The sequence below is a fragment of the Misgurnus anguillicaudatus genome, chromosome 22, assembly GCF_027580225.2.
Source record: "Misgurnus anguillicaudatus chromosome 22, ASM2758022v2, whole genome shotgun sequence".
NCBI classification, from domain to species: Eukaryota; Metazoa; Chordata; class Actinopteri; order Cypriniformes; family Cobitidae; genus Misgurnus; species Misgurnus anguillicaudatus.
In genome coordinates this window covers 1,906,917-1,926,300 of record NC_073358.2, presented here as the reverse complement: position 1 = coordinate 1,926,300, position 19,384 = coordinate 1,906,917, and the positions used below count along the sequence as shown (strand labels likewise).

At 35.8% G+C, this 19,384-nt stretch overlaps 1 protein-coding gene across 4 annotated transcripts in view; it reads left to right on the top strand.

The window, feature by feature from the left end:
- The window catches only part of znf618 (zinc finger protein 618), a 34,035-nt gene that overhangs the window by 5,360 nt on the left and 9,291 nt on the right, over positions 1 to 19,384 (top strand). For all 4 annotated transcript variants that reach the window (XM_055200298.2, XM_055200302.2, XM_055200300.2 and 1 more), the window contains exons 3-8: positions 3,958 to 4,220; positions 10,191 to 10,268; positions 12,617 to 12,664; positions 12,758 to 12,847; positions 12,938 to 13,009; positions 13,181 to 13,270. In XM_055200298.2, coding sequence (XP_055056273.2) covers positions 3,980 to 4,220; positions 10,191 to 10,268; positions 12,617 to 12,664; positions 12,758 to 12,847; positions 12,938 to 13,009; positions 13,181 to 13,270 — 619 coding nt within the window. In that variant the 5' untranslated portion in view covers positions 3,958 to 3,979. The remainder of the gene's footprint in view (positions 1 to 3,957; positions 4,221 to 10,190; positions 10,269 to 12,616; positions 12,665 to 12,757; positions 12,848 to 12,937; positions 13,010 to 13,180; positions 13,271 to 19,384) is intronic.

Sequence of the window (19,384 nt, the reverse complement as noted above, 5' to 3'; positions counted from 1 at the left end):
GAAATGTGCTCGACTTTTAAGCATCGTTATGCAATTATGATTGGCCCGAAGCTGTCTGCGTGGTCTGACGTCGTCCGTTCTAAATGCGGGTAATCTATATTTTTCGTTCACACATATCGCTTACCAGTAAATTACTGGTAAATTGGCAGCACTGATTTAACAGAAAAGTTCTGTTCACACATGATTTGTTAACTGCAATTTGCCAGTAAAGACTCTGTGTGAAAGGGAATAGTATACGTTTGAAAGTTTGAGTTAATATTTGATTTTTGAACTTGTAGAGAAAATTTAAATGACTGCTCCTGTTAGGTTTTGTATTTGGCTGTAAGACACACTTGCAGATGTTGGAATGTTACACAAGCCTACAGGATTTCATACATACACGTGAAAAATTGTGTGAGACCTGCAAACTGAAATTCGATAGGTATAGCACTTTCAGAGCCATTTTGCTACGCTTCATAATGAAACCCATCAGATGTAAATGTTTCACCACTTCAGGCGCACATGCAAAATTTCATTTTGAGCCTGTTTAGACCTCGTTTTAGAGAAAAATAACAAATGGAGAAGTTTCACAAGTGTCCTGACACCATCTGTGCTCATGCCCGTATGAACAAAATTCCTTTATATAAATGAAATTGATACAAACACACAATCCTAAACTACTGAGAGTTAGTTAATGTGCCTTAAGCCTTTTAGTAGATGATTGGCATAAAGTAAAAATTGATATGTTTTGTTAAAAGATGCACTTCTTTATTTTGAACTCTGTCTTTATGTTTTTAATACTTCTGTAGTTATATGCATGCAAATTTTGGGAAATGTGATGCAACACAAGATTTCTACTAAAAGACCTACAGTATAGAAAACCAATGTGTGCAAATATAATAATCATGCTGCCATCATTTTAAAGTCATTTGCACACCCTGTAATTTGGAAGTTGGCTTAAAATGGTCTCTGATGAACCATCATATTTGTCCGATGTGTGTCTTTAAAACTAAAAGTCTTCTCTGTACTGTTATGAAACTGATGATGATGATGTAAGATTTGTGTGTTTTACAGTGGAAATCTGACCTCTAGACAAAGTTAACATGGTCAATGTCACACATTTACTTGGTGAGCTAGAAATAAATACTGAATGTTAAGTTTTTCTTGTGTTTTAAGTTTTGAGGTTATCTGTATTAAGGCTGCAACAATTGAGTTTGATGATAATTTGATTCATTTGTTGATCTACACACATTTGACCTGAACTTGAGATTGATACAGAATCTGAAAGTTGAATAAATAAGCTTTCCATTGATTTGTGGTTTGTTAGGATAGGACTATTTGGCAGAGATACAACTATTTGAAATCTGGAATATGCAAAAAATTTGAAATATTGAGAAAATCACATTTTAAAGTTGTCCAGTTGAAATCCTTAGCAATGTGTTATCTTAGCAATTATAAATACATTTTGATATATTTACGGTGGGAAATATTTTAATGAAATATGATATTCACTTAATATCCTAATGATTTGTGTCATTACAAAAACAATTGATCATTTTGATTTTTACAATGCATTGTTGGCTCTTGCCACTGGTTTTGTGGTCCACGGTCACAAATTTGATCTAATGCATCATTTTAATGAATAAACGCATAACAAATTGAATGTCTTTCATGACTGAAGCACTTAACTCATCCGCTTGAGTTAATGAAACTATATCCTTATGACCATTGTTGAAGTTATTTTTTTTATATATATATATATATATATGTATTTCTCATGCTTTGGACATCTTTGTCGTGCGCTATTTGAGGAGATGCTTTGTGTCCTTTATCCTAAGCCTCACTATTGGTTGAATTTGATCTACACATTCAGGCGCACTTACCCCTGGAGGCGTCCCCAAAGTGTCACCGCAGTGACGCAGCTCGAGTTCCCTCGAAAGGGAACTGTAACAATGTATCTTAAACGGTAACACGATGTAACCTTGCTCTCACTCGAAATGTGTCCCCACATTTAGTCCTTGAATTTAAGGGTATTGGACCTGGAAAGTCCTTGAAAGGTCCTTGAATTTGAAGTTGACTAAGGTGTAAATATTTTGAATATCAAAGATTTAAGCTGCATGAACGCCAATATATGACCACCATCTTACCCTCACATTAGGGATGCATGCTTGCCCGAACGTCTGACAAAAGACGTATGTCAAAAGGTATCTGTGACTTTGACTCTTTAAAAACCTTAAACACAACTAGTAAGATTTTTTTTAACATTGAATTTAGGACACATACACTTTCCCATTGTAATGACTTTAATAATGTCTTAGGAATTAATAATGTCATACATGCAGTAACGTCTCCTGTTATTGTCTCACCGTATCTGTGATGTTTTTGCCTTTTTGTCATGTGATGCAAATTTAATCCATATAGTGTATGTGAATGCTGTCCGCAGTTTGTTGTAGATTAGCTTGGTTATTTTCAAAGATCACGTAGGGTATCTGATTTTTATTTATCTTTCCTCTTTAAAAACTAGGACAAAAGTGTTAGGATTTTATTTTGACATTGTAAAGTGCTTTGTATTGATTTAGTGATAAACAATTAGAAAAACATCTGCAGATTTGAAAGGTTTTCAATAGTCTCGTGCGAGTAGATGCATTTATGTTTACCATTTTGTTTAAAGCGGAAAAAATCTCCTGTGGTTCCATAAATCCCAACGGAGCGGGTTTCATTTCTTCATCTTCAGCTCGCTGTGCAATTTTGATTTTCATCAGAAAATGTAATCTGGAGTGTTTAAGGGCTCAGTGCTGGCCTGAATTTCTAATTTTAGACCATTCTTTCAGGATTTATTTTTTGTATAATTCGAGTATGCTTTTCAATATCTCCCGGTTATTAAATTTTAATTCAAGGATCATTAGCATATAAATTGAAAAGGCTTTATTGAGTTGCCCACTCTTTCAGATGAAATTTTAAAGGTGATATTTCTGTTTTTAATGCTTTCACCTAAACATAAGAAAGAAAAATCTTCAGTAACAGACTTTCGCATTTTCCAGAAGTCTAGATTGTGGATGCAAAGCAACATTGTTTGGTGGTGTAATGTGTCAGTGTGTCCTGGTTCGAGGAAATCTTTTCCAGTCATCTCCTGAAATAGCCCAACAGTGATAAATCCTCATTAGACGTCAGTGTTGAAATTAATGAATCTGTTCGTTGTTATCGCAAATACCTTCGTTTTTCCTGCCTGGAGCTCTGTTGCTTTTCCACCTGTGTGCTAATAACACCTGCTGGCTCTTGATGGCCGCTATAAAGATTGGCTGACCGACCGTCCTTCATAGTCCTCTCATTCACCATAACAGCTGCTGAATATCTCATTTGATAGTGATACAAGTACAGTTATATTTACAGTTGGTTGAATTAAAATGAAATAAATTGCAAACACTTTAAAAGCGTCTCCCATATTTGCAAGATTTAGCTGCCAAATAACACTCACTATCTTGCTTATATTGCAATTGTTGGGCGATATATCATAAATGATTAATGTTTATATGTATGACAGGCCTGCAGTATTACTGTACACCTGCTCATTTTATATACGTACTGTATAAGTATAAACGCACATACATAAAGTATAAAAGTTAAAGCTACGCTTCCATAAATCTCATTTGTTCTCATCTTATATAAACATCTCTCACAGATGAAACTGGGGAACTTTTGCATTACTGTATTCAAAGTTAAATCACATTAGGCTGTTGTATAAAGTTTACGGTTTTGTTTTGATCGTTCTACTTCTTGTAACGTTGTTCTTATTGTTCTTTAATGGTTTGCAAGACATGAATTGGCCTAAATTGGTTGTAGGAGCTTTGGAGCATGAGAAGTGCCCTACATTCAGTGAAGCCAGATAACAACACATGCAGGAGATGCAAAATTTGGGCTTTTTTCCACGTAGGTCCGTCAGCACCTGAAATACTTATCGTCTTTTTTTATCTCTCACAGTTGATTTAGCAGATCTTGAGTCATGAGCTGTCAGGAGGTTCCCAACCCCGGTCAGGAGCCGAAGGAGTCGGCCGTGGCCTCCACAGAGTCGGGGAACACGCAGGCGGTACCCACAACCTCTCCGAAACCTCCGTCGGTTGCAGTGAAGACAGAGGTGGCGTCACCCGGCGATTCTGTGGCCAGCAACGGCAAAGCGAGTGACGGCAACATGCCGGCTGAGATCTGTGTGGTTTTAGGGAACTCTCGCAACTCACAAACGCAAGGTATGACCATCTCTGAAAAACAGTTCCAGCGTTAAAGGGATAGTTAAATGAAAAATGAAAATTACCTCATGATTCATTCACCCTCAAGCCATCTAGGATGCGAATGTCCAGCATGTTTCTGAGGGAGTAAATCATGGGGTAATTTTCATTTTTCACCAGAGTATCGCTTTAAAATAGGTGTTTCTTAATTCATATGGACATACAATTGGACATACACTGCTTTCCTGTCATCTCTCAAAAACTACTGTCTATCAATAAAGACAAAAAAGCCCCCCCCCCAAAAAAAACCTGTATTTATGTAGGCACAGATGAATAATAAGAGTTCTGTACATGGTAATGATGACATATTTTGAGCCTCAAACACGATGTTTTCCTCCTTATGTTAACCTGAAAAAAGACTGCTGGAGAACAGACCAATCTCAACACCAACTGTGACGTTACAGTCGAGATGTACGCCCCTAACATTAAATTACACTTTAAATTAAGTACAATGTTCTCACAGTGCTAAAAACAAAGTTAGTTAGCTCTATATGCTAGTTAATGCTATATGCTAGCGTTTAGGCTGAAGTTCTACTATTGACGTTACAGTTACACAAACTTATCACTTGAACGTCCATTAACAATCTCCAAACAATTGATTATTCCTCAAAATCTGTATCTTCATCTGATACAGACTCAAACATAAGATCTGTTTACACACACACACAGAGCTACTGAATGAGCCACTCTGAGATACAGCCAATCAGAGCAGAGCTTTGCAACATTATTATTCATGACCCTTTCAAATAAGGTAATAATAGACCATTTCATTATAAACGCAAATCCTAGGGTTGTAAATGGACATGTAAAACTGACTCTGGATCATTTTTGCATCATTTTAATATAGTCACAGACCTTCTATGTAGATATCTGAAAACAATTTCAAATGTTATTTCAATGCATTCTTTGGCACCTTTTGAATTATTTAAAAGTCTTTGTTTAAAATGTTCCATTACTTGAATCATTTCATTAATCATGAAGTCTTTGACATCATCCTTTCAAGAAGTGAACTTCTCAAGGATACATTTTATTTAACAATTTATCAACTGTTTTGTTATGTTTGTCTTAAAAACTGTGTTTTTGCCAATTATAAAATATATTTGTAGAAATGTCAACCTTGATTTGAAGGACTTTTAATTTTCATAACCTTGAGCCCAAAGCATATTATGTTAAAGAGCCCCTAATATTCAAAATCCACTTTACAAGGTGTTTGGATATAAATGTGTGTTGGCAGTGTGTGAACACAACCACCATACAATAAAAACAAAATCCACCCCTTTCCTTTTTTAATTTCCATTCAACCAAAGCAGTCTCATTAGACATGCTGTTTTGATTTTCTTATCAATGAGATGTCACACTGATAAAGCCCCACCCACGGCCTCTGACTGACAGTCCTGTATTAGCATAGATTCTGCCCTGAGCATGTTGTACACCGTCTACCATATCTCAATAGTGTGATGCTTTTGTCTCAGACTGTATTCACAGGAATTTATTTATTTATTTATTTATTTTAACTAAAGACGCTCACTGTCTCTCTTGTTAAGGAAGTAAGGAGCTGTAGCTCATTTGCATTTAAAGGTACAGACACGAAACAGCACGTTTTTGCTCCCACCCAAATATGGGCATTTGGACATGATATAATAAATTATCTGCGGGGTATGTTGAGCTGAAACTTCATAAATACATTCTGGGCACACCTGAGACTTATATTACATCTTGTAAAAAAGGCATAATATGTGCCCTTTAAATATAAAAAATCAAAACTCTTTTTAAAGTTATACATTACTGTGCTAAAGTCACCATGCCACCATTAAAATATAGAAAAGACAGGATATTTGTATGCAGTATTAATAAACTGAATAAAATTATATGCTAAAGTGTCAAGTACAAGATGTGTTTAGTGCCAAGAGATGTCACACTAAATTATGACTTGCCAGAAGCAGCCATTTTGTTCTGAACATTGTGTTGTTTTGTTTAAATTTTATGTGCATATTTAGCATGTTTTCTGTTTGTATCTTAATAACGAAAGCAAAAAATGAATATAGCTGCAAGCAACAATACCAGGGCCAAGCAGCAAAAACGCTAAAGGCTCGAAGCCAAAAGAACATGCAAAAGAATAGTGGTTCATAAGAACAGACTGATCTATCATCAAGCTTTTCATAACAAAGTGAACGCATCTCGGACAAATAAGTCTCAATAGCCTCAAAAGTAGTTCAATGTAGCACTGTGGAAATATGATTGACAATGACAAATTTGTGATCATACTTAGCTAATGAGATTAGTCCAATGACAAAATTGCTAATTAGTCGTATATTATAAACATTTTTCTAAATTGTTGTTTAGAAAAATGTCAGAACAAAGTTTTCACGAGTTATGAGCAAAAATAGTCATTTTTCGTAAAAGGTCTATATTTTGTGTTTGTCAGGCTAACAGTAATTCTGGCTATTAATGATTTGATGGCTAACAAGAATATAATGTTTTTAGTTTTGCCATTGCATAAAACACAAACAACATGTTTGCTTTTTATAGATGGACATGCTATTTTTTGACCAAACAGGTATAGAAAAAGTTAGAGAAAATTGCACATACTTTGCAAACTGCAAACCGACCATTTAAGGCGTCAAAGTAGTCATGACCATAAAAACTACAAAAATAAAGTAATTTGTGATTATTTCTGTAAATGCCTTCAATATACAATACTTAAACTTTTATTTATAACATAAAAAATACATAAATTATTGATTTTATTGACACTACTCTGTATTATACCTATAAGCTCGGCTTGTTAAAACATTGACTTTGATCATCTCTGTGTTGACTTTAGGCACAGAAACACATGATGATTCTTATCTCATTCATTTTTAGGAAACTTTTTTCTACCATTATAAAGAAAACAGACCACAATATTAACTCTTTCCCTGCCAGCATTAAAAAAAGTTACCAGTCAGCGCCAGCATTTTTTCCGGTTTTTATAAGTTGCGGAAGAGCGCCACCTGGTGGATAATATCTCGTCAATGGCGGGGAAAGAGTTAATATTGTGGTCTGTTTTCTTTATAATGGTAGAAAAAAGTTTCCTAAAAATGAATGAACATTTTTTCAGAAAATGTTCTTCTTTAAAAATATAAACATAAAATACATACACAATAGACCATCTGCTTTCAACCCCCCCCAAAAAAAAACAATCTTTAAGGGGTATGATATTTAACCCATGATTTACTCACCCCCAAGCTGTCCGAGATGCATATGTCCACGTTTTTCAGACAAACACATTTTCAGATATTTTGGAAAATGTTTTGGATCTTTCAGTTAATTAAATGTGAAGTTACGTGGTCCACGTCCTTCAAGTCCAAAAAAGTGCCTCCATCCTTCACAAAATAAATCCAAACGGCTCCAGGATGATAAACAAAGGTCTTCTGAGGGTAGTCCGCGCGGTGTTGTTGTAGAAATATCCCTATTTAAAACTTTATTAATGAAATTAACTCCCTTCCGGTAGCGCCGCCATCTTAGTCGTGTCCGCATTCAAGATCAGAGCTTTACGCAGCTTACGGAGGTTACTCTGCTGCTGATCTGTGCCCCCGCCCTCTGAATTTGTCATACGTCACTAAGAAAAGTGCGTACACTACGCTAATACTCCTGAATACAGAGAAGTCTAAGATGGTGGCGCTACCGGAAGGTAGTTATTTTCGTTAATCATTAATTTAATTCGTTAATTCATTTATTTTATCATTGAGGATTTCTTAAAAAGTGTAAAAATATTGTCTCGTCTCGTTCTCGTGAACCCAATCTTGTGTCTCGTCTCGTGAATTAAGTGTCTCATCACACCCCTAGCAGAAAGCTAAGATGATTGCATTTTTGAGATCAGATTCAGAGCGATTATCAAACATACACAGAGTTTTTACTGTTTTTGGATCAGTCCATGCCTTATTGCAGTGTTCTTCACTCCCAGCCCTGGAGAGCCGGTGTCCTGCAGATTTTAGCTCCAACCTTAATCAAACACACCTGCAAGCTAATCAATGTCTTCATGATCACTAGAAGATCACAGGTAGGTATGTTTGATTAAGGTTGGAGCTAAACTCTGCAGGACACCGGCTCCCCAGGATTGGGAGTGAAGAACACTGCCTTATTGTTTTATAAGTTGGGTAAGAGCGCCACCTAATGTATAATACGGAAATATGTATTGCCGTAAAAACTCGTCAATGGCGGGGAAAGAGTTAAATTGCAAAAGCCGTCAGTGCCAGGTACAGTAAGGCATAAATATTGCTATTTTAGCCCGGTTTTTATTTCGGTGCAGATATTTTTCTTGTCACTTCCAAAATCTCAGCAAAAGTTTATCTGTTTTGTAGCTTAACATCTGCCTATTTAAAATATAATTTAAAGCTGATAAAATGCAGTTGTTTGATGCTGGTGTGTGATGAATCCCAAATCTGAATATGACACATAGCACCCGATACAATGATTTTAGTGTTCTTTTTAAACATATCATATAAACACATCATATAAAAATAAACCTGTTTTACAAGACTTGAAGAATTTTCCTATAAATGTGTCATATATTACTGAAAATAGGAGAATATCAGCTTTCACGTGGTATATGACACGTAGACAAGCAAATTATGGTTCAAATGTTCTGCAGCGTTAATACAAGCTTGTTTTTAAACAGAAAATACGCTGTGTTGTTATAGAAATATCCCTATTTACAACTTTATTCATGAAATTAACTCCCTTCCGGTAGCGCCGCCATCTTAGTCGCGTCCGCATTCAAGATCAGAGCTTTACGCAGCTTACGGAGGTTACTCTGCTGATGATCTGTGCCCCCGCCCTCTGAATTTGTCATACGTCACTAAGAAAAGTGCGTACACTACGCTAATTCTCCTGAATAATGAGAAGTCTAAGATGGTGGCGCTACCGGAAGGTAGTTTTTTTCGTTAATCATTCATTTAATTCGTTAATTCATTTATTTTATCATTGAGGATTTCTTAAAAAGTGTAAAAATATTGTCTCGTCTCGTTTCGTGAACCCAATCTCGTGTCTCGTCTCGTGAATTAAGTGTCTCGTCACACCCCTAGCAGAAAGCTAAGATGATTGCATTTTTGAGATCAGATTCAGAGCGATTGTCAAACATACACAGAGTTTTTACTGTTTTTGGATCAGTGCATGCCTTATTGTTTTATAAGTTGGGTAAGAGCGCCACCTAATGTATAATATGGAAATATGTATTGCCGTAAAAACTCGTCAATGGCGGGGAAAGAGTTAAATTGCAAAAGCGGTCAGTGCCAGGTACAGTAAGGCATAAATATTGCTATTTTAGCCCGGTTCTTATTTCGGTGCAGATATTTTTCTTGTCACCTCCAAAATCTCAGCAACAGTTTATCTGTTTTGTAGCTTAACATCTGCCTATTTAAAATATAATTTAAAGCTGATAAAATGCAGTTGTTTGATGCTGGTGTGTGATGAATCCCAAATCTGAATATGACACGTAGCACCCGATACAATGATTTCAGTGTTCTTTTTAAACATATCATATAAACACATCATATAAAAATAAACCTGTTTTACAAGACTTGAAGAATTTTCCTATAAATGTGTCATATATTACTGAAAATAGGAGAATAGCAGCTTTCACGTGGTATATGACACGTAGAAAAGCAAATTATGGTTCAAATGTTCTGCAGCGTTAATACAAGCTTGTTTTTAAATAGAAAATTCTCAAAAACATGATTTTATAAGACAGAAATTCATCAAATCTTTGACATGGCCTTACTCTGTCAATATTAAAGATATCAAGGTGATATTTTTACCAAATGATCTTGACAAAGTGACCAAAAAATGCTGGGTGTTCACAGTCAGGGTCACATGTATATATTAAGCAACTGTTTTATATTATCTTCACAGCAAAAGTCAGCTGGTCTAACAGTGTTTTTCCTCGAATAGGTTCTTACGTTTGCGGAGTATGTGGGAAAAAATACAAGTACTATAACTGCTTTCAGACACACGTCCGAGCCCACACAGGTAACCTTTTCTTTACTCACTGATTTATTCATCGTGTTTGACCTGAAATAAATCAACAACTGCTACTGTGTGTTGTATTTAAAGGGGACATATCATGAAATCTGACTTTTTCCATGTTTAAGTGCTATAATTGGGTCCACAGTGCTTCTAACAACCTAGAAATTGTGAAAAAGATCAACCCAGTAACTTAGTTTTAGTAAAGCATTTTCTGCAAGCATGTGAAAAAACAAGTCATTGATTTTGGCTCTCCTTGTGATGTCAGAAGGGGACTGCCGTTTAGCACAGAGAGATTGAGCAAACGAGAAACAATAGACCGCACAAATGAGTTTCAATTTCAACAAACCACCATTATGGTGATCAGTGTTTGCAGTATCAGCGTATATGCATTTTAACTTGATAACCTGCGCGAGGACGTGGATGTACTGAAGAGCTATTTATTTACATAATTTAAATTAATGTTAGTTTAAATGTACTTACATTAAACAACTATACATCATTAAAAAGTGTTTTGATTTAAGATTTAGTTTTTGACCTTTATTTTAATCTGAGAATCCTAGTAACAGTAATTTCTTCATTTTTGTCAGGCGTTATGAAAATGAAAAACGGTACATACCTTTAATTTGAAATATAACCCTCAGCCGCACTCATTGATAAAAATACTCCTCCGTGATCGTCATGAAAGCACTCGATAAAACAACATCCATCGGGGCTTTTAATTCAAAGTATGCATATTTGATATTACTTCAATTTTATATGTTTACTTCAAATTTCTGCAGTGGGGGTAATATTTCACCCATTTTTATTCAAAACATGGCGATATGAGCAAGCCGGAGTCCTGTAAGCATTCACACTAAGTTTGTTTCATTCATACGTGAAGCCGGAGGGCGCTAAAGTCTGAATGTCTCATGAAACTTTCATAGAAAGAATAAGACGTCAGAGCTCAGCTCAGCAGCAGCTGTCAGTCAGACGTGAACTTGAACAGTGACCTGCAACGAGCGATCGCTGTTTTTATAATAACATGCAAATAAAGATGTTTTGATGTTTTAAAACCATGGAGACAATAAACACGATTAAGATTATACATGGTTTGTCTGTATTTTTAACGCTATGTCTGTTATTTTCATAACAGTAATGTATATTATAATGCTATGCTAAGCTAACAGCATAAATAACATAAAATTGTTTATTTTCGGTCTTATTTTATGATCCAAAGCCACATCAGATCACGCATGATTGTTTAAGCACTCGACTTTTGATGTTATAAAGAGAGCTTTATTTTAAATGCTTTTATTCGTCGTGTTTTGATGGTATGCTAAGCTAACGTACTAGCTGTTCTGTAAACATCTGCTGTCTGGAGATATGAGATATATTTTTCTAGGAATAATTTTGACTGGTAAAGCTTCTTTAAGGTAAGTTTCTTTTTGTAAGAAAGGACTTTAATAAAAAGAAAGTGAATTGAGACAAAAGGAGGAAATAAAACACTAAATAGAAATTATGAGCAATTATTATATTGTTTATAATAATAAAATAAACATTTAGACAGCCATATCCCGGATTAAAAGTTGTTAATGACTCATCCGGATGCTTATTTAATGAGTCTGTTTAAAACACGGAGCAATAGGTCAATAAACTGAAAGGATGTTGTGAGATATAAATAAACAAACATTAGCTTAGCATTTTTGCTGTTTTCTCTAAATAAATTTACATGACATGGGTCTAAAAAAACATTTCATAAAATACAGAGTTTTAGAGGTATCATCTTCAGATTTAAAACAGAACATGGTCAGACCTGTGGCTTTAACTGCAGAGCATTTCTAGATTGCTCCAAGGCCAATTTCATTTAGATTTTCATAACAATATTTCATACATGTTTGGTGGAGTTTATAAAAAAGAATAATTTAAGCTCTCTATAACAACTTTTTTTATTATGAAAGTAACTAATGTTCACCTCTTAATAAACTTCCAAGTGTCTGCTTTCAAATGAGACCAAACTTATGCTTTTAGTGCAAAGACTTTATAAACTGTATCTATTTTAGTTTGGCTATGACAGTTTTTGTGGGGGGGTTCGGAAAATGGAATGAGGGCTAACAGGTTAAAGGACACACTCAAAAACGGCACATTTTTGCTCACACCTACCAAGTGGCAATTTTAACATGTTATAATAAATAATCTAAATTGGTATCCCCAGAGTACACGTGAAGTATACAAAGATTTATTTGACACCTTTTGAAAAAGTCTCGTGAAATGTCCCCTTTTTAAGACTCAATTCTGTTTATATGACAACCTACAGAGCTGTTAGATGTAACGAGTGTATGTTTCTATATTTTTTGTTGTTTCTTGGTGTTTAGAGTCAGAAGGTGCCACCTCAGGTGAAGGAGCATCAATAGGAATCAATAGTTAGTAGATCTTTTAAACAAAGTTGTAAACCTGACTAAGAAAACTTTGTTGTGTTGCAAATATGAGCTCATTGTCTGTGTTTTACAATTTAGGTTCTTTCCGCTATACGTGTGATGTTTGTGGGAAAAAATACAAGTATTACAGCTGTTTTCAGGAGCACAGAGATCTCCACGCAGTTGATGGTAAGATGTCTTTGTTTGAAGGTAAGATGTTTGAAGGATGAACCTTGAATGTTTGCTAATCTTGTTTCCATCTTCTGTCATCCTGACCAGATCCATATGATCATGTGATTCCTGTGGAAGATCTGAAAGAGGAACCGGAATCATTCCAAAAGATGGGACCAAGTAAGAACCATTAGCGTTATTGCTGGCGATGCAACATTGATTTTTCTTTGAGATGCTGCAGTTAGATGCTGTAAATTTGTGATGATGGTTGTAAAGTCGCCGTGTCAGATCCTCAAAATGTTGTGGTGATGTAATGCTGTTGTCTTATAACTGTATTTTGTGCTTTTAAAGAAACCGGAAGTTACACATGCGAGTATTGTGGAAAACAGTATAAATACTTCAACCCGTACCAGGAACATGTGGCTCTTCACGCTCCTATGAGTAAGTGCGGATGTTTTTATTGATTCACACATATGAGATTTATGCACAGACAAGCAGAACATACAGTATGAAGATCACGGTCACACTGTTATCAAATTATTTCTCTACCTGCAGACGTGTTCACTGTAAAGTTGCTCTTGTTATCTTTGTCCTTGGAGTCTCCTCTCGTTTATCTCTTACTCCTGCATTGAGGATATGCACAGGACTTTGACATTGAAAGCTATTTAAAGTGTGCTGGAAATATAGAAATGGGTCATGGACTGCAGCGATGCTAGCAGAATTAAATTTCTATTCGCTTCAGAATGACTGATTATTCCTAATGAGCTCTGGAAATCCGTCACATTTTTCATTTTAAGGTTGTATTGCAGGGAGATTGCAAAGCACATTTGTGATTGGTTGATTATGGATGATGTGTGCTTGTGATTGGCTGATTGTGGTTGACTCATGTTAGGTGATTTCATACATATTTGATTACATTTCAAACATATAAGCTTTTGACTTTCTAATCTTTGCAGTTGGATGAAGTCATCGCAAAGCAATTTAGCAAGTTTTAGTAATACAAAAATGTACACATTCGATTACTCAGAATGATGTGTACCAATGGTGCGATTTGCTGGGGGAATAGGGGGGGTTATCCCCTCCTTAGATTTTTTTTCCAAAAACCGTATCCCCCCATGATTAATGGTAATCATGCGTCCTAAAATGAAGAATATATAATTTGAATATAAATATAAATAAAAATGCTGCCACGCACGCAATAGTGCAAACAATAGTAAAATCAGGAATGGAGTATTACTGTCAGTGCCTCCACTCATGTAACAATAGGTGACAGCGTGTCTAAGTAATGTCATGATCCTTATTTAATCCATGCCTGGATTTTCCAAATGTCAAGAAGTGGGTGCGAGAAGGACTGGTTACATTTCTATTAGGGCTGTCAATAGATTAAAAAAATTAATCTAGATTAATCGCATGATTTCATGAGTTAACTGCGATTAATCGCAAATTAATCGCACATTTTTATCCATTCTAAATTTACCCTAATTTAACACTTTTCAGGTTTTTAATATTCTAATCATATATACATATATAGATGCTTTATGCAAATGTATGTTAACAACAGCCTGTTTACATTTTAACAGAATCACCAGCCATTGTTTTGTATATGAATTTTCCTTCCAGAAAATTTTCTTTCTCCATTTTTGTTTGCTGCTGCATCATTTGTGACCTGTGCTGGCAAGTTGAGTCGGAATTAGCAAATTTAAAAAAAATAGTTGTTCATATTTTGACATTCTCTATTAAAACATAGAACAATGCATGATTTGTTGAAATATAACAAAATATGACAGAACTAAACTTGTTTGAAGTTGAAAGAGTCAAATTACCACAAACATTTCCACATCCATACATTATATTACCACATCAATACCTTAAAATCACTGGTAAAACTAATAGATTTAGCACACACAAAGCAAAAACATCATCAATGTATGTTCAACTTTTTTTCCTTTTGTTTGATTGACATTGAGACAGACTGCTTAAAATCTAAGTGATCTAATATAATGTTACACATCAGATAGTATTACCCAACAGTTAACCAAACATTTACTTAAAACATAACAGATTATAGAGCCTACCTGCGTGAATTCTTATCAAAACAGATATTTGTAAAACTGTAATTTTGTGAAGATGTCTATATATCCGGGGCGCGCACTCGCGCGTCTGTGTGCACGCGCTTCAGATATCAGTCAGTCAGCGTGAGGGGATCGCTTTTGAGTCTTGTCGCTCTTAATAACTCTTTAACATTAATCAGGTACCGAACTTTATCTCTCTTAATGACTATTTTAACATCAAGCAAGTCCTGCAGTCTATTTTCTAAGTCATGCATAAAAGCGAAACCAAAATGAATTGAGTCGCATCTTTGTATTAGATTAAGCATTAGGAGGATGGTAACGTTACACCTCTCAGACGTATAAATAAAGATCATATCAGATGTCCAACGAGCATTTAGAGCATTGGATTTGGTAGACGATTTGCTTAATGTTCTTATTTCTATGAAAACCTTTTACTCATTTAGAGAGAGTCACATTTGTCTGCGTCTCTGTTCATTCAACTATGGGCTGGACCAAGGGTCAAACAGAAATTGTGCGTTGCGTTAATCTCCGTTAATAAAATTAGTGGCGTTAAAATGAATTTGCGTTAACGCGTTATTAACGCATATTTTGACAGCCCTAATTTCTATACATATTTTATTTCAACAGTTACAAGAAATAGCTTAAAGGTGGAGTGCACAATATCTGAAAAACATTTTGGAAAAGAGAGTCGGGTCGACTATCATAACACACTTGTAGCCAATCAACAGAAAGGAGCGTGTCTACTAACCGGCTCCACAAACTGCAACAAAAACAAAGTGGTTAAACTGCGCCTTTAATACCCTGAATAAGAAGGGAAGGGAGGGGGAGGAGCTAAGAGCGCCTTTAATACCCTGAATAAGAAGGGAAGGGAGGGGGAGGAGCTTAGAGCGCCTGTAATACCCTGAATAAGAAAGGAAGGGAGGGGGAGGAGCTAAGAATGCCTTTAATACCCTGAATAAGAAGGGAAGGGAGGAGCTTAGGGCGCCTTTAATACCCTAAACAAGAAGGGAATTCGGGGGGAGCTTAGCGCGCCTTTAATACCCTGAATAAGAAGGAAAGAGAGGGGAGGAGCTTAGAGCTCCTTTAATACCCTGAATAAGAAGGAAAGAGAGGGGAGGAGCTTAGAGCTCCTTTAATACCCTGAATAAGAAGGGAAGGGAGGGTGAGGAGCTTAGAGCGCCTTTAATACCCTAAACAAGAAGGGAGGGGAGGGGGAGGAGCTAAGAGTGCCTTTAATACCCTGAATAACAAGGGAAGGGAGGGGGAGGAGCTAAGAGCGCCTTTAATACCCTGAATAAGAAGGGAAAGGAGGGGGAGGAGCTTAGAGCGCCTTTAATACCCTGAATAAGAAGGGAAGGGAGGGGGAGGAGCTTAGAGCGCCTTTAATACCCTGAATAAGAAGGGAAGAGAGGGGGAGGAGCTTAGAGCGCCTTTAATACCCTGAATAAGAAGGGAAGGGAGGGGGAGGAGCTTAGAGCATATTTAATACGTTGAATAAGAAGAGAAGGGAGGGGGAGGAGCTAAGAGCGCCTTAAAAACCCTGAATAAGAAGGGAGGGGGAGGAGCTTAGAGCATCTTTAATACCCTGAATAAGAAGGGAAGGGAGGGGGAGGAGCTTAGAGCGCCTTTAATACCCTGAATAATCAATAGGGATGCTCCGATCAGGATTTTGTCAGCCGCTACCAATTATCGATTTGCTGTCTTCGTGATCGTCCGATACCTATGTCGAAACCGATTCTTCAAGCTGATATGCAAGCTCTTTGATGATTTTAACACTTAACATTTTTTCTAGATAAAGTAATAACACAGATGTTGCCTTTGTTACAATAATTATGTATATTATTGTTTTAATAGAGAATCAAATAAATTAGCACAACAAATATTTCTTCTGCAAAGAGAAATTTAATATGCATTTTAAAAGGCTTATTTTTATTAAAAGTAAAAAACACTTTACAGTATTTACTGTATGAATAAAATATACATGCATTTGTATAAAGTACAACAGTTATTCAGTAAAGAGCAAAGAGTGATTTTATTGAGAGATGAATTAGGTTACTGTAGCTTTAAGACGTAAGAGAGATCGCTCTGTTCACGTGGACTGATAACAGGCTGCTGTGTGCGCGCCTGTCTTTAAAACGCATGCAAATAATAAACATTCGTCATGTCTGGGATAGATATGTGTTGTACTGTATACGCTGTTTGATGGGGATGTGAAGACACGTCGCGCTGTTAGGCCCGGAGCGCAGCCTCATAGAAAATACACAACTCTGCACGTCGCACATGAGCAATGGGTTATAAAAATGCTCGCACTGCGTAAAGATGGTATCTAATTGCAGCCGTATTCAGGAGCCCTACGATGACAAAAGTAAACGGAAAGATCGGTTCATGAGATCGCCAAATTTAGCGAGTACCGATCGAGTAATTTAATGCCGATACCGATCCGCGGCCGATCGATCGGAGCATCCTTATAATCAATATAAGCACGTGGTTCATACTTTATTTTCATAAATAAAAATATTTGAAAAACACCCCCCTGATTTTTTTCACAAATCGCACCTGTTTACCGATAGATACTTTACTGATTGCGTTTTTCTCCTCATTATGAAGTCCTGTTCCTAATCCGGTTTTTAAAAATCAGATTATGTTGATAGTGGGGAAAATGCTTTTATCTGCTGTACATGTATATCTGTACATATAACCCAACTAATCTCTCAGTTAAGACCTGCCACTAATGGCGTGTTTTGTAAGTTGACATTTTCCAGCAAAACAGGACTTGAAACCAGTGAGGTCTATAAAATCTGAAGGGCACAAACCCTTAACAATCTCATTCATTTCATGGCAGTCTCACAGCTGGTGCATACAGCACTGATTTATGTGGCCTGAATACTCAATTTGGGATACAAAACTATTTGTTTATACAATAACCCATGCCATAAATGTCCTGTTAAGACTATTAACTGAAATGATGTCCTTTATTGGTAACTGTGAATTAAATGGGGATGCTTTGGGGGACAGAAAGAGGATTTACTTTCTAAAGTAGTTTTTCTTTAGGATTATATGTGACCCTGGACCACAAAACCATTGAAATTGAGATTTATATATATCCTCTGAAAGTTGAATAAATAAGCTTTCCATTGATGTATGGTTTGTTATGATAGGATATATCTTTGGCAGAGATGCATCTATTTGAAAATCTGGAATCTAAATATTGAGAAAATGGCCTTTAAAGTTGTCTAAATGAAGTTCTTAGCAACACGCATTACTAATGATAATGATATTTTTGATATATTAATGGTAGGAAAGATCTTTACTTACGATATTTTTTACTTTATATCCTAATGATTTTTGGCACTTAAAAATCTATAATTTTGACCCATACAATGTATTTTTGGCTCTTGCTACAGATGTACCTGTGCGACTTATGAATGGTTTTGTGGTTCAGGGTCACATATTATACAAACATAAAACAAGCAAACAGTCTACTGTTGTATAAGTCTGTTGTATGGTAGTTAATCATTTATTGTTTATGAAGGGAAAAAGCATGACCAAAATATCACTGTTTATGGAGGGGAAAAGCATGACCAAAATATCACAAAAGCAACAACAAGAATAATGCAATCTGCATGTCTACGAATATTCACTGCTGATGCTCTTGAGAAATAAAGTTTCTCGCACACAACTGTTTTTTTTCTACAAATAACATTGTAGATCCTCGTTGTATCCTGTTTTGTATTTTGACATTTTCCATATTTTGTCTCTTGGGCTTAATTTTGCAATGTAACACAAAACCTTTGTGGAAGGAGTTTAAAACTTCTTCCAAATTAAATTTCCTTCATGTCCTGTAATAACGTTACTACCGACAAAATACTTCTCTCTAAACATGGCCTTGACCCGGCTTTAACCCTTGTATTGTGTTCGATTTTTGTGACGATTTCGATGGAGCGGATCAAATTGACCCTAATTGGATTCAATGACATTCCCTAGATATAACATTATGAAAAATTTGAAATTTAATATTGCTGTGAAATGAAATTAAGCCCTTCTTTTCCTAAACAGGCTCATCTTTTGTTCTTGAGGCTCATTGTACAAATTCATCAAATCACTGTTGACATGAAGTGCACACATCAAGCATGTGCTTTCTGACTTCTTGCATTTTACACAAATGGTGCTTGTTTTGGTGTCATGTTTTTTGGGGCACAACCGGCATCACCTGTAATCACCTCTGGATTTCTGTGGGTCTAAAATCATCTGCTTTAAATAGTATTTCAAATACATTGAAAATAAAATGATAGTTCACTTTTACTTTTCTGTATCTGAGAAAGTCTTTATCAGTACTGAAAATAGTGAGGAATAGCTCACTTTTCACTTTTCAAGGTAGTAAAACACCAACATATATGCAATACATGTATTAATTTGTGTCTATACAGTTTCCTTGGGATAAACAAATATGGGTCAAATTGCCCCACGAACATCAAAATCGTAA